Source organism: Cucumis sativus, chromosome 7, assembly GCF_000004075.3.
Source record: "Cucumis sativus cultivar 9930 chromosome 7, Cucumber_9930_V3, whole genome shotgun sequence".
NCBI lineage: Eukaryota > Viridiplantae > Streptophyta > Magnoliopsida > Cucurbitales > Cucurbitaceae > Cucumis > Cucumis sativus.
This window is the reverse complement of record NC_026661.2, coordinates 8549460-8566146: the sequence shown is the minus strand read 5'-3', so window position 1 is coordinate 8566146 and position 16687 is coordinate 8549460. Positions and strand designations below refer to the sequence as shown.

The 16687-nt window shown below is 29.8% G+C and overlaps 1 protein-coding gene and 1 pseudogene across 3 annotated transcripts; both read left to right on the top strand.

Moving 5' to 3' along the window:
• The first annotated feature begins 5389 nt into the window (after positions 1–5389).
• Positions 5390–9287, top strand: LOC101213702 (30S ribosomal protein S10, chloroplastic). Of its 3 annotated transcripts, none has more exons than XM_011653695.2 (4): positions 5390–5723; positions 5927–5986; positions 7092–7422; positions 7813–8267. In XM_011653695.2, the coding sequence occupies exons 1-3, from the start codon at positions 5475–5477 to the stop codon at positions 7401–7403; spliced, it is 621 nt and encodes a 206-aa protein (XP_011651997.1). In that variant the 5' UTR covers positions 5390–5474; the 3' UTR covers positions 7404–7422; positions 7813–8267. The 3 variants fall into 3 exon arrangements, with proteins under 3 accessions (XP_011651997.1, XP_031744994.1, XP_004150471.1); XM_031889134.1 differs by having other exon boundaries at positions 7808–8267; XM_004150423.3 differs by lacking the exon at positions 7813–8267 and adding an exon at positions 8970–9287 and having other exon boundaries at positions 5391–5723.
• On the top strand, positions 7518–7614 carry LOC116405323 (annotated as a pseudogene).
• Positions 9288–16687: the final 7400 nt, after the last annotated feature.

Here is a 16687-nt window from a genome sequence, read left to right as displayed (position 1 = left end):
TACAAAAACAGGTTCTCTTGACGTTTTTAAACTGTCAAGAGACGGCTCTCTTGACGGTTTTAAAAACGTCGTTGAAGCCAGTGTCAAGAAAGGCAAAGTTCTTGACGGTTGATAAAACGTCAAGAATAGTGAACGTTGACGTTTTATAAACGTCAAATATACATATTTTCATGACATTTTAAAACCGTCAAGACTGATCTTGTTTATGATGTTTTAAAGCCGTCAAGAATGAACTGGTTTATGACATTTTAAACTCGTCAAGAATGGTAATGTTCATGACATTTTAAAACCGTCAAACATATTTTAATTTTTTAAAAAAAGAAATTGTAATTGAATTATGCTGTAATTGAACTATATTTCATGTATTGTGCTGATCTAATAGTCCTGTATAGTTGTCCAGCAACAATTTTATAGATATATATATGATCAATGATATTCATCAAATATAGTTTCAAATCTCAAACATATATAAATAAAAACATTCACCAAATATATTCAATTCCAAGACTTTACATATAGATAATGAAATAGACTTTACATTAGATTTCATATTCCATTACATTGCCATGAATCCAACTCAACTTAGAAACTCACAAAATATGCTAGATATAACAAATCTAATCAAAAGTATACCAATGAAACCCCTCGCCCTCCCCTCTTCCTCCATATGAACAATTCAAAAGAATTATCACCTAAAATTTCTATACATAAAGTTTCGGATCATAAGAAGGGCCACAACAAAAAATTTCCTACTTCAGAATCACAAAAAATATTGGTCACAATCATATGTACGAATCTAGAAAGTCAGCTAACTCAACTCGCACCTCGTCTAGTTCTGCCTGTGAGTATGATATTCGTGTATCAATCAATAAACATGCAAAATAAATTAAATGAATTAACTGACTATACAAACAAACCAATTAACTCACAAAACAAATAGTTTGATATATAACATACCACATCAGATATGACAATGCTTCCAGTCACAATTTCTCTCATATACCTCATGACGTAGTATCCACACTCAGTACTCCTGACTTGTAGAGGACACTATATAAAATCAACAAATTTGAATAACAAAGTAATCCTAATTGCTAGTAGTCTACAAAATATAATGACTTTAAAAGTTTATACTTGCCTTTATTGTTCGTCATAAAGTTTGTTTTCTGTTTTTTTTTTTAATGTTATTTTGTGACTGAAACATCGTTATTGCTCTGTTTTGACAAGATAAGATTGAACAAATTTTTAAATATTATACATACATATAAGAATCAACACTAAATGATATACTAGATTAACTTACGTGTCGGTGACGTATCTTATAGGTGACTTTGATGTTGTCCTTAGTGAGTCGAGGTAGAATACTGTATCATCATACACATTTATGGCCAGCAGTGCCCAATGACCCCTAATTATACAAAATATTAGTACTATTTTTTTGCAATGCAACTAATAAAATAATTTGACTTACCCAGGATTAAAAGGAGAAAGAACTATTTTGTTATTCTTTGAGACCATTAATCTACTGCATAAGTTTCAAAGAGATAGGGCAGAAAGACTTTACAAGCAAGCAAAAATTGAGAACAAAAGGACAATATGAAAATAAATTATTAAAGAGACTTAAAACAAGAAGCTATATATACACAAGAAGCTAACTTTAAAAAAAGAAATGTAAAAATAAATAAAAGGAAAGAATAATAAAACAAAATAATTAAATAACTCCTTGAATACAATATCAAAGAGACACAAAGAACTTATTCCAGGCTCATCTCTTCAATAACTATGCTAATTCATTTCAATAATTTTTTATAAATTTATTGACGTTTTTAAAACGTCGAGGAAAACTATAAATTTTTTACGTTTAATAAACGTCAAGCATGTCGAATTCATATGTCTTCTTGATGTTTTAAGAACGTCAAAAAATTAATAGATATTTCTTGATGTTTTAAAAACGTCAAGGAAAAATTTATTTTACTTGACGTTTAATAAACGTCAAGAAAGTTGTTTCAGAAATTTTTTTGACATTTTTTATTAAAAATAAAACGTCAAGAAAGGAAAACTTCAAGAGAACCTGTTTTTGTAGTAGTGCCTACACTCCGAAAACCCATATTTTCAATTCCTACACTCCAAACAAAACACAAACATTTCTAATTTCTATGCATCAAAACCTCATCTGATAAACTCAAGAAAGAAAAGGTATACAATTTACTTGAAAATGAAAACAATGGATTTGTAAATAACAATTTTTAAAATTAAGCTTTCTAATTGACGATAAATCTCAATTAAATCATATACTCTAGGGTACAAATACCAAATACTCGACATTAAAAAACAATTAGAAACATAGGAAAAATTGTGCAATTATAAAAGTGGTTTGGAAACAAAAGTAATCTTTACTAGTTTGAGCAAAAAAATTATCATACTTTTGTTGAGATATTGATACAATGAAGAATACATTAAAAAAATATTAAAATAATATATAAAAGTTAACAATATGATAAATAATAAAATCTATAAAATATCGTTACACAAGTAAAATTAGTTTAATTAAAATTTAAAGAAATAAAATAAAATAATGTAAAGTTATATTATAAATTAAAATTATAAAAGTGATAAACAAATTAATACAAAATAATCCTAGATATTTAAAAAAAAAATTAGTTAAATCAAAACAAAAAAACAAAAATGATACCAAGCTAAGAATTTAAATTTAAAAAACAAGAAAAATTCAACTGTTTTATCTTCTCTCAATAACTCACCTACTTTTATCCTTGGATTCGGTTAAGTTTAAATCACACATGCATTCGGCTACTTTCATTCTTGGATTCACATAGGTTTAAATCTACGTTGAATTACATAATATAATGCATGAATTACTCAACAGTACCAAACACAAAACAAGATTTTTATAAAAATATGGCACGTGACCCACATGCTTTTACCAAAATAATTATTAATCATAGTATTTTTTTCTTTTTATTTTGACAAAAAGTCAATGCTCCTTCCGATTTTGGGATTCCCACAAACACGTTTGTCAAGAATAATAACAAATTGTGAGTTTTACTTTGAGAAAATAACAAAAAATAATTTTAAATTGTTGGAATAGCAAAACATCAAAATTAGAAAAATAAATAAATAAAGCAATCCTTCAAATGCCCCTATCCAATATGAAAAATGCAATTGTTTACCTAAACAAAAAATACATTGTAATTGAAATAATATATGCTACATCAAAATTCTCCAAATAATATAAAGATTAGAAAAGTTTGCGATTAATGAGAAGCTTCACTTGTTCATCTTCATCTTCCTATTCTCCTTATTGACAATTTTTGCAGGATTTTGATTCAATTTTCAAAAACATGATAGAGAGTCATGGTTCAATCAGCTTCACTAAGAAATCATGAAATCCGACGAAATTTCTTTGATCAAAACTTCTTAAAAACTTTCTCAGATTGAACAACACAGTGATGATATTTGACAAGAATCATCAACTTCTTCTTCAATTCATCAAAGAATTTGCCACAACATTTGACACAAACGAATGAGGACATAATGAACTTCTTCTTCAATTCTTCTTTCAATGTGTTTGTCTCATGTCACCCCCCATCTCCTTCATTTCTTTTATCTAATAAAACCTGAAAAAAGAATATTCAAACAAATGCAAAAATGTCACTAAAATATAATTAAATTTTAAAATTTAAATTCAAATTCTTATTAAAAATATATATTAAAATTTAAGTTCAAATTGTTATTAAAATTTCATTATATAATATGAATTGTTTAAAATATAACAAATTTGAAAATCCTGTATATATATTTATTATTATTATAGGGGAGGTTGTTGTCTAGCAACAAAATACCAAATTTAGTTAAAATTTACCAAATTTGAATGTTGTTTACAAAATACACTATTTTCGTGCTATTTTCAATATCATGTCTCATTTTTTGAGCTATTCAAATACAATATATTTGTAATATATAGATTATCATATACTCAGACGAATAATACTATATTTTGATTACCAAATTTTGTATCTTTTTATGTGTCCCAAATCTATTATTTATAACATCATTCATACTTGACATATAATATGTTTAGAAAATCTTAATTCTATTGGTTATTATAAAGTTTGATTAGTTAAATGATTGTGATTATAATTCAATGATACTATTTAGAAAATCTTTATTTCCTTTTATGTAAGGAAAATTTTCCTTGTTAAATGCATCATAGAGAAAAATAATAAATAAAATCATTTTATGGAAGGATTCTTAAATGAACGGAAGTTTTAATTTTAATTTATTATTGTGTTAAATGGACTATTTTATGAAATGATAGTTAAATGCATAATTACAGGGGAAAATACAATTTTAATATGAAGTTGTTATAATATCAAATGATATTGATATAATATATGAAATAATTGTTACATGCATAATTATGGGGAGGATACAATGTTAATATAAAGTTGTTATTATATCAAATAATACACAATTTTAGGGAATGATATAATTTTGAAATTCAAATTTTGGAGATATTTCAACTAAACTTTTAAAATAAAATGATAAAATAAATATTTGTTACTATATATATAAATCGAAAACAATGAAGCATAAATATGAAAAATTGTGTATTTGAATGATATAATAAAATGCTACTTAGAATTAACCAAACCTTAAGAAACATACAATGAATAAATTATATTATACATCATTATGCGAAAAATTGTATATTTATATGATATAATAAAATGTTACTAAAAATTAACCAAAGCTTATGAAATGTACAATGAAAAAATTATATTATCTATCATTTTATGAATAGCAAAGAAAAGTATGAATTAAATAGCTATTATTTTATATATATTAACAAAAAAAATTGTTAATAATTTTATTTGAAGCTTACAAAATAGAAAATCTTGTATAAATTAAAGACATAAATCTTATAGACGTTGGTTAAATGAGATCAATCCTAAAAATAAATATGTTTATAAAGTTGAATGATACGCAGATACATTGTATTTGTAATTCTGTATTATATTCTATTATTTTAGTATGTGTATACGAGAAAAATGAGTTTCCATCTCTAAACCGATAAAATCGATTGAAAATTTATGAAGAAAATATCTACTTCAGAGAGTTAGGCTAAAAATCAAAATATTTTTTAGATTGGGCTATTTTTAAAATTATTATCTATTATTTTTCGTTATCTCCCACACTCTGCAAATGAGACGTTGGACCCACGAAATAAGCTTTTAAGTTGGACTCCAGGTTTTAATGGGCCTAAATACAATCTGACCAACAGACCCAAAATTCATGAATTGGGCTTTTGATGATCCATTTCATGGCTCAAACAAAATGCTAATCTTTTCTAAAAATAAAAAATACACACACAAATAGAAATTCATTTAGATAACGCTGCACCAAAAATTATCCATTTCTTTCTGCTTCCGCCATCGATATTCAAAGCAACTTCCATGGCTATTTCTTCACTCTCTGCTACTATTATTCCATCTCCTACTCTTTTTACTTCTTTATCTTCCCATTCTTCTAAACCAAAATTTCCCCCCTTCCCTGCTTCATCTTCTACTGCTTTAAAGCTCAAACCCCTTCAATTTTCCTTCCCATCCACAAGGCTTTATGCTGCTCCTGAAGTTCTAGACTCCCCCGATACCATTGAACCACCTCCCGAAATCTTGGAAGGATCTGGAGTTTCCACTCTCGAGGTTTGTCATCATTTTCTACGGAATGGACCAAAATGTTATAATTTCTCTAGGTTTTGTAATGGGTGTAAGCATTTTTTTTTCTGGGTTCTTTTTCCCTCTTTTTTTAAAACTTTCATTTCGTTTTCAATTGCATTGGAAATTGGACAATGTTTCTGTTTTTTTTTTTTTTTTTTTTTCTTTTCTAATGTTGTGTTTATATTTAGGGTGAAGATTTTGAGGTTCCTGGGACTTCAGCTCTCAGCATTGGTGAGGATGTGGATAAGGTAAATTTTATGTTTTTCAGATTATGTTTTACTCCAGCTTCTTGTGGCTTTCTGAATATATAAAATGTTATGCTGAGATACTTCTGATATCTAAACTGAACTCTGGAATATATATTGGTTCTGACGAGTTAAAGAAAGAATGGCCAGAAAATAAACAATGGAATTATTTAATGAGATTATATCAGCATCTTGATTTGTCATCCTGCTAAGTTGATTGGGTAAAGTCATGAGTGAATGGAAAATTTTCATTTTATGTATCAGTTTTTAGTTGTAGTGTTGCCTTGAAAGCTTATAGCATGCTTAGGAGTGATTCTTAAATGGTTTAAAATCATTTTTTTTTCATTTTCAAAACCACTCCAAAAATGCTTTTAATAATTCAAAATCAATTTTAGTAGTATAAGAGCTGAGCCTAAGACTCAGTATATAATTAAACATTGGATTGATTTTGGTGATTAAAGGTATATTTTAAAGTGATTTTGAATAATGATAAAATTGATTCTAACTATTTCAAAATCACTCACAAACATGCACAAAATAAGGTGATTAATCTAATGCAATGTTGAAAGTTTCTAATGTAGTGGAATTGAGTGGAATGTGGCAGTTCCATATTCCTTTGTATCCTGAAACAACCTCCTGAACTGGTTAGGGCATAGTTCTTCAATTGACAATTGCTCCATTGGCTGAATTTCTGTGACATATTGGCCCATTAGGATGATAGATATATGCATACAAATTGGTACAAAATTGAGCTTTTATTGAAATAAACAAAAGAATAGAAGGGCATACAAGTTTAGGACTCAAATCCAAAAGAACAAGAACAAGTTCATAGGTAAAATAGGCCTAGTGAGCAAAGCTCCAGAGATGCCAAGAACCTAGCCACTTCCGTAAATGGCTACCAAGATAGTCATTTTGTACCTTTATATTTACTAAATGCCGATGTAGTTTTCAGTAAGTCTCAATGCTGTGTTATTCGATTTGTTTGATTATCTGTGGTAGGAGGTGTGTCTAGGGACTTATGTCAGCTAATTGGTTTTGTAATAGATAGTCTTCATCTTCATCTTATGTCTGTATGATTTTAATGAACTAAAGATGTTTGTGGTTTCAGCTGGCGCCGAAGCAGAAAATTAGAATTAAACTAAGGTCTTACTGGGTTCCACTCATTGAAGATTCTTGCAAGCAAATAATGGATGCTGCAAGGAATACAAATGCAAAAACCATGGGTCCTGTGCCATTACCTACAAAAAAGCGCATTTATTGTGTTCTTAAATCCCCTCATGTTCATAAGGATGCAAGATTCCATTTTGAAATCAGAACCCACCAACGCCTCATTGATATTTTGTACCCTACTGCCCAAACGATCGATTCTTTGATGCAACTCGACCTTCCAGCTGGTGTTGACGTGGAGGTCAAGCTATGAAGAGAACAGCTTCACCCAGGTAAAGAATTTAGTTTCCATAAGTTCATTATGTATGGTGGTATTCCTTTTACTGGTACTATGTTAAATTGTTGTTTGCATCAAAACAAGTTTATTGTTCCTTTGGGAATATCCGATAAAATTGAAACGATATAGAGAAGATTAGCATGGCCTTTGCGCAAGGATGACATCAAAACAAGTCGATTATATATTCAACATTCCTTTTCTGTTTCTTTAGTATTTTCTTCAAGAATTCAACTATTATCAGTTTTATCACACTAAAATTTGCATAATCCATAAGTTTCAACTGTTATTAGTTTTGCAATATGTTGGTGATATATAATTAAATTTGCCTTCAACCACCAGCTTAAGTTTTTGGGTGAATTGGTGATTTAATATGATATCAGAGCAGGTGGTCCAGAGAGGTCGTGTGCTCAAGCCCCCCGCATTGTCGTTTCCTCTCCAATTAAAACCAATTTCCACTTGTTGGGCATTTAATACAATCATTTTTAAATTTGGCTATATCAACTAATTGCTGTGGTGGTAGTGCAAGGTGGCTGAGAAATTTCTGTTTTTAGTTTATAGATGTATGTTTGAGAGGAAATCGAACCCTGTGAAGGGTCTATGAGTCTGATGTACACTTTTTTTCTCATGGAAATGTTTTATTTGGTCGTGTAGTGGAGATCTAGATTGAAACAAATACCTATATGTCAACAAGTGGAATCTGGAATGAGTGTGACAATGTAATATTTTTGAATTTGTACCCAAGGAAAATGAATAAGTCCTTGAAAGTATTAGGGATTGTGCAAGTAGAAAGGAGGGTTGTATTATCCTCCTGCAATAAAGAAACAGGAAAGTTGATACTTACTGCTTTGGTTTGAAAAACCGTTCAGTTTGGTGGTGTCAGATTGAAAATATTTATTAAAAAAAACAGCAAAACTTCTCATTACAGTTTGGGTTAGGCAAAATCATAAATTGAAAAAACCTAAATGTCAAAAGAAGGCTCATGTGAGTCATGTTCCCACCTCCTCAACCTGCCATACCGCACATGTAATCAGCTATCCAGCAGCCAGACCGACCAAACTGCGCTTCAAGTGCTTCAGCTGGTGTAATTTCTCAATTAGCATGGTTTGAAGTTGGTTTTCATGTTTTCTTTCATCGATTAACCAGTTCAACTCTGGTTTTATGAAAATTGGAGCCGAATCATACGCTTCACACTATTATCTAGTAGAGGGAAATTAACACTTGGTGTTCGTAGGTTCTAAAGCAAACTGGTATCTTTCTCAAACCTTTTACCCATTTCATTTCCATCTGTTGCTAAGTAATTTGTATGGTTTCTCCAAATCAATGCTATCTCCTCCCTACTTTCCTGTTTACTAAATTGTTGTCGTGAATGAAATTGATTGTGCTTGTTTTGCACTTCGTTGATGCCGATAATCATCACATAGTCATATTGATTTTGTCCTGATTCCTGATTTCTTATATGGTTATTTACACGCATTTCAACGTTAGTTTGCCCCATGTTCATGCTTTCTTTTAACACTTTTGGTATGGGTTTTTGCTTGTTAGGTAATGGGTTTCCGAGGATGTAACTACTTAAATATATCAGAGCCTGAAATTGTGTAGACGATAATGGTGGAACGGGTCATAGAGGCGATAGCTGGTGCTTACAGTATGCTTTTCTTTGCTTGAATTTATATGCCAATTTGGAAATGGGAGCAATGGAAATATAGGATTGTTAAAATCACATTTTCCTTTTTGTTAGTTCTTTGCTGCTTTGCAGTGTCTTGTCAACCATTTGTATTAACGGTGTTTTGTATTTTTTTGGGTACCTAATGGAGCAATGAAAATAGTTGAATTCAATGCATCAACCAATCTCGATGGAAATATTTTTGGGTCTTGATTTTATAAAACTATCTATGAAAGTTTAGAAAACTGATCGGAAATTGTTACCATTAGTTAAAGAAGATCTTATTGCGATTTTTCTTAGTAATTTTGGTTGGTTTAGATGTACTAGTGTATCAATCAACCATGTGTGCGTAAAATCTAAATAATTTAAATGATCTGAAAAATGATTTTAAGAAGTGATTGAATATTATTAAAAAAATAAAAACAAGAATTTAATTATATTCTCATCGTTTTAATTTTTAAATGGTTCATTTTTAAGGATTATTTATTAATTAAGAAATTAAATAGACTTGATGATTTTAAATTTTCAAGCTGCTGAACTGCTCAGTCAAATAGCTTTTAAAATTCTTAAAATTCTTGTGCAAAATTTAGAAATTAGATTGATAACTTTTTACAACAATTTATTGTTGATTTATAGCACCGATTTTCTAATGTTGTAATATTTTAATTTTTATTTAGGAAGAAGCAATCAGATCCGTATATGATGTAAAAATGAGGTTTATGAAGATTTTGGGTTTATTATTGCACGTTTCTCATTTCTTCCACCATTGCCCACTTTACTCCTGCTTGGTTTCCATCTCCCCTTTTCCTTTACGTTTTCAGCTGATTTTGTGTTTGAATGTTCCATTCTTTTTTTCATAATATTGCATTCATGTTTTATCTCCATTTATTACTATTTCAATTGTTACAAGACGTACCTTCAACTTTGGATAATCAAAGTTCGAAGTTCATTTATGTTCGACTCTTCTATGATGTGTGTGTAATCTAATCAGTACGATTATTCATTTGAAATTGTACGTATAAATCATATCTGCATTGAAAAATCAATTGCTGAAATAACCATCATTCTAAATCTTTTTAATACTTTTGTTTTTATTTCATATACATAACTTCAGCTTATTGTTATCATCCTAAGTAATATGTATATTTACTATATTAGTATATATCGTAAGTGTAATTTTATATATATAAGATTTTAAGTCGAATAACATCCTACGTTATCTATTTGGCATGTGCATTATCTATTCGGCACCTTTGTTATCTGTTTGACATCCTCCGATGTCTATTTGGCATTATGCGATACCAATATCTGTTCGACATCCTGCAATATCTGTTTGGCACCTGTGATATCTGTTTGGCATCGTGCCTTATCTATTTGTCATCCTACGTTATCTGTTTTGGCAGCTGCATTATCTGTTTGGCACCTCGCGTTACCTATTTGGCACCATTGTTATCTGTTTGTTATCCTACGATATTTGTTTGGCATCCTGCATTATTTGTTTGACATATGTTTGGCATCCTGCATTAGACATCTGTTTGGGATCTTGAGGTATTTGTTTGACATCATGCATTATATGTTTGCCATCTTGCGTCTCCATTATTTTTGGTATATGCATCCTTCGTTATCTGTCTAGCATCTTAAGGCATCTGTTTGGCATCCTAAAACATCTATTTGACATCTTGCGTTAACTGTTGGGCATCCTGCGTCATCCAAAGGCATCTATTTGGCATCTTGAGGCATTTGTTTAGCATCATGTGTTATCTGTTTGACATCATGTGTTGTGTGTTTGACATCCTGCAATTGCATCTGCGTTATCTGTTTTCCATCGTGCGTTATATGTTTGTCATCTGCTTTATCTGTTTGGCATCTGCATTATTTGTTTCTTAATGTATTATTTTATGTCACATGTCTGCATATTATTTTACTTCATAGCATTCCTGCAAATTACTTTATTAATAAATTATCTTTAAAATTATAAACAATTTCATATTTTAAATGAGACTGAGTAGTGTTTTCTATGAATTTATTAATTCTTAGATACATGGAATTTTTCATTAGACACCTATGATGGAGATTAAAATATAAAAATTTGGTATTTTAATATTCTTGAGGTGAATAAATAAAAAGCATCATATTTTGAAAAAAAAAACTTTATTTCTCTAATAGCTTTTTTACCGCCCATAATTATCAATCCATGCTTAGGTTTTATTTTTTTTCGTGAATTGAGAACCATAGGACATTTCAAAAAAACCAAAAGAAAAAGTTTGTTTTCTTGAACATTTTTAATTTAGTTTAAAAGATAAATTTTGGTAACCATTTTTATAGGTGTTGTAGGATGAATGCTAACTTTCCTACACACAACTAACTACACACAACTGACTTAAATCTTTCCTACACACAACTGACTTAAATCTAAACTTATGTAGATTGATTTTTTTTTGTGACCAATCACACTTTAATATGGTTGGTGGCGACTCTAAACTTATATATTTTTTAAAATTAAATAAACGAGAACGTTGGTTGCTCTGCATTGTGATCATGTCGTGACATTGAACATATTACACATCAACATATATCCTTGTTTCAAATCATGATTATAACTTATCAAACTAACTATATAAATATAGGAGTGGATATATGCAATACAATTGTATATTCAATATATAACCGTGCAACCTTGAACAATATGTTCACACCCCTTCCCCAGCATCCTCTCTAGCCTTAAGAAAAGGTGTGAAGCCATCATATGCCAACTCTCCAACCAACTATATTTATCTCTATACTTGATTACTTTACATACTAAAGACACATGCTTGAAAACATTAAAATAAAACTTACTTTTCGATAACACGAAAAAACTTATAAGACATATACAATAATAAAATTATAATTAAAAAACAACTTACTATACCAAACTCTTTACATATTTTATTTAAACATATAATACCTAAGTCCATCAAGGACAATAACCACCTGAACTTGTTGACCAAATTGCATGACTAGCAATCGTAAGCTTAGTTCTGGGATCACGATTGTTACCTGAAAAAAGAAAATATTATGAAAGAAGGAGTTGGAAGGCTCACCCAGTGACTAGCTTTAAGAAAACATGAGTGAACTTAGCTTAAACTTTATTTTCCAGTTTTGTTAAAACATTCATAAACATTTATCTTTAAATAAAGCTCTTAAAGCATTATCTCACAATGTTTACTCTTTTACTTAACTATTATGCTACTAAATCAATAACTCATCTAATCCCATTGTGGTAGAGATTACTCGATACAGATGATGGTGATATCGATGAGTTTGCTATCTAATTTATAACTCATCTAACCACTTTATGGTAAATATTACTCCATACAGACAATGATAGTCTCGATGAGTTGTGGTTTTTCAGCCGACCCAGTTGTGATAGAGATTATTGGATACAAACAACAACCGTCCTACTGGAAACAGAGTAACATCTAACTATCTCGAGATACATGGCTTTGCTATCATACTATCTCGATATACATACTCCTACTCATATGAAAAACTATGCATCCAAGAGGCTCTCATCTCAATATAACTGCCTTGAGATGGGTGGCTAAGCATCCAAAAAACTCTCATCTTAGTGTAACTTTGGGATGGGAAACTAGGCACCCATTAGAGGCCCTTATCACAATCTAACTTTGTATAGCGACTCATAGATTAATAACTAGGCATCTTAAGAGGCTCTCATCTCTATCTAATCTTAGTGATGGATAACTAGACATTCATTAGTGGCCCTTATCAATGTAAACCTCTGTGCATAAGAAACTAAACTCTCCATAGGGTTACAATAGATTTTTGGGTATCCCAATATAGATTAAAATATGCTTTAAATCTCAATCTTTTATTAGGAAACAATATGTGCAAATAAATCTCTTGCATATATAGAACTTATAAATTATGCTTGTTAATTAAATTCTATGGTTTAAATACTTAGAAATTCAATTTTCTCATGCTTGCACTTGCTTTGAAATTCTCGTAAAACCTTAAACATTACGAAAACATACTTCTTACTACTAGATCTTTCAAGTATATTCTATTTCTAGCTTAGCTTACCACTACAAGAAATGGATGATCTTCCAACACACAAAATTGTTGGGATATATACCAAATCGCTTCGGAAATAGATATCTTGATGACTAAACCATCTTTTGGGAAAGTGGTCTGGAAAACCACTTTAGAAGAGGCATTCCTGATGCCACAAATGCAGAGCGTGGGGAATTATAAACTCCCAATGCCCAATCAATACGACATTAAGAATTCTGAACTCTTGACGCCTAAATGGAATGCGTTAGGACTTTATTACTCCCGACGCGGTCCATTTACGCTTTAGAAGTTCTGAACTCCCGACGCCTAGACAAGATGTCAAGAGCGATGATCCAGTCCCTCGACGTGTAAGTGAAAGCTTCGAGCATTGTGGGGCTGCAACTTATGTGCATCGAGAGTTGTTTTTTATTTTATTTTTACCAAGTATTATTTTCATTCTTACTGTTTTTAGTAACATGTGGTACCTTTTTTTGTTTCGATTTGATTTAAAATTTAATAAAACTTTCAAACAAAATGTTTACAAAATTAATAACTACGTTGAAATACCAAAGTTCAATTTACAAAATTAGAACATATATCATAATAAAAAAAAAAAAAAGAGTTTGTCTACGATGTTCGTTTGAAACAATAAATACATACAAAAATACATCATCTCTCATTGTCAAACGTCATTTTCAAACAAGTTCACACTTACAATCACACAAAAGTAAAATATATTGTTTAAACTTCAAATAAACCAAAATCGATGCCAAGAACCAAACTTTTTCACTAACAAATGATCAAACTAACTCCATGATCAACCTACCATTTCAATAAAAATAAACAAACTCACTCCAACATCAACCTACCCCATAAGAACCCAATGTAACAACTTTGACTCGTTGAACAAATGTAACAACAATAGAATACCTAAGGTAGGATTTTTTTTCCTTTATCATTATTAACTTTGTACCGAAACTCACCATATGAAATTGGGCAATAATAATGTTGCAAATCTTCAAATTCCTTCCAATAAAAATATGCAAGCGTACTTACACGCACGAATAGATCGTATCCTAGGCGTAAGTCTTACCATTTTCATTTAGTTTCATAGTATAAAGTAGGTATAATAGTGTGCATTAAGCCTTTAGACTATCTCAGTGAACTCTCATATATTTTTACTTAACAATAATCCTTTCTAGACTTTTTTATTCATATATATATATATATATGAAAGCTTGCACAACAACTTCACTTTATTACTTATAAACATGTATTTCAAGTATACATATATCTTATCACCTAATGTTTAAGTTTTAAGTTTGTTAAGTAAGTTGAGTTTGACTAAGTTATAAAGCTTTACCAAGAACTTAAGTTCAGCGCTATGGCGTTTCATCATGAGGTGTTAGGGCAGCTCGGGTCGCGTACTGTATTGTGAAGTTTCGGTCGCGTGCAGGATGGGACGTGACAATACATGCTAGGAGAATTATCAAAAATGAAAATTTTGACAAAAAAATTTACAATATAGCAAAATTTCATATTGACACTGATATGTTTCTATCAGTGACATTGATAGACACTAATAGAAGTTTATCAGTATCTATCATTGATAGAGTCCAAAATTTTACTATATTTTGTAAATATTTTAGTTTATTTTATTGTATTTGAAAATGCCTCTAAATATTGATTAGTCAAAACTTTATTTACTTATTTATTTTTGTTTCTTTTTTTGAAAACTAGACTCAAATGATAAATAACCTAATTAGACCCGACACAAATCGGTGACTACAATTGTCATAAATTAGCTTTATGCTTTTATCACACCTTGAAATAAGGGAAGAGTTTAATTCCCTCGTATTTGAAAAGAAAAATTATTTTAAATAACAAGATTTTGAAAGTAATTACAATTAATAAAATAAAATATCACAATTTATTTGTGATAGACCATGATATATCACCATAGATTACTATTTGTGTTTATTATGGTCTACCACAATAGATAATCTAATATTTTGCTATATTTTATAAATATTTTGATTCAATTTTTTATATATTTAAAAATAGTCCATCTGAAAATATATAGTTTTATTTACCAAATAGGGAGGAGCTCATCACCATGGGGCAAGTCCTATTCTTTTGGATTTCCTTTTAGTAGGTGGCTATTTTTTGGAATTCATGATTTTTAGTGGTTCGGAGGACGGGTTCCCCGCATATTTCATTGCGCCTTTGGAACACACACATATATAATTAATCTTACAACAAAATAACTTATTTTTTCCTCTCTAATATGAAAGATTAATTAGTGAAAGATTTGTTTAGAAAAAGAAACCCAAAATATCAATTTCTCATATGTAAAAACAAACAATTCTACATTATTTGTGCCATGGTTGAAGTTGTGCAATGAGGATAAAGGTTGTGGTTGTGCATAGAGAGACACATTTGTCATGATGGTGAAGTGTTAAAGAATATTCCGAATAAAGATTCTAAATGTTATTTTTAAAATCATTTTATTGGAAGAAGATACTTTTCTAACATCCCCCCAATAATATGTTTAGTGATGTAACACTTCATTTTTTATAAATATATAAAATGTGGTGCTAACTATCCAACTCAATTTCAACATCATATCAAATATCAAAATCCTAATTTTATATAAATGGATCTTGCTACTATAGTCCAAACTTTATCCAGCTTTAACTTTGCTTCTAAAAAAGGTTTAAATTTTTTTATTATATACAAAAATAAAAAAATAAATTAGGGTTCACGACAAGAATAACAAGTTAGGATGTTTACTTTGGATAATTAAACGTATGAAAAATCTAATTTTCCCCCAAAAACTAAAAAATAACGCATATCACCATAAAATCTTCACTTAAGCTCTGCAAACGTTCCATATCTCCTTCAAATCGTGTATCCTTCAAATCACGTTTTGAAACTCTAGGAAATTTTGAAAGGTCTTTCATTCGCTTGAGTTCCACATCTCCAAAATATTCTATTTGCTATCTTCAGAGTTTGTTCAACCGAAAACCTTCAACTTCTTCAAATCACCTTCATAACCTTCCAAATATGTTGAATGGTAGAGAATAAGTGTGTTTGATTAACAAACTTGGTTAGACTTAGGTTAAGGGTGATACTGAAATGAAGGAAATTAATGACATCAAATAGGAACATAAAGCCATAGGCAAAGAGAAAATACGAAAACCCAAAGTAAAAAACAGTGCTTTACCACTGCTTATAGTAAAGATGAGGAATAAAGTAATATTATTTTTAATATTAAATCACCATTCTGTTTTTCTCTTAACTAAAACCCAAACCAAATTTTCTTTCATTAAAATAATTTTACTTTTCTTTATTCGTTTTTAAGACCCTTCACTCATTTCTCTTCTTTCATAGTTTTTGTTTTATGTTTTTCAAAACCTTCAAAATTTAACGTATGATTTCATAAAATTTCCTAAATCAGTCTTTTATAAAAATTTATATCGAACAAATTGGGAGTCCGATTTTCTACATTTCTTAAGTTGAGGAATCGCATCTTTGGGAGTCC

Coding starts and splice junctions, on each gene's coding strand:
- LOC101213702 (XM_004150423.3), top strand. CDS start 5,475: ATGGCTATTTCTTCACTCTCTGCTACTATTATTCCATCTCCTACTCTT. Junction 5,724..5,926: donor CTGGAGTTTCCACTCTCGAG/GTTTGTCATCAT, acceptor GTTTATATTTAG/GGTGAAGATTTTGAGGTTCC. Junction 5,987..7,091: donor TTGGTGAGGATGTGGATAAG/GTAAATTTTATG, acceptor TTGTGGTTTCAG/CTGGCGCCGAAGCAGAAAAT.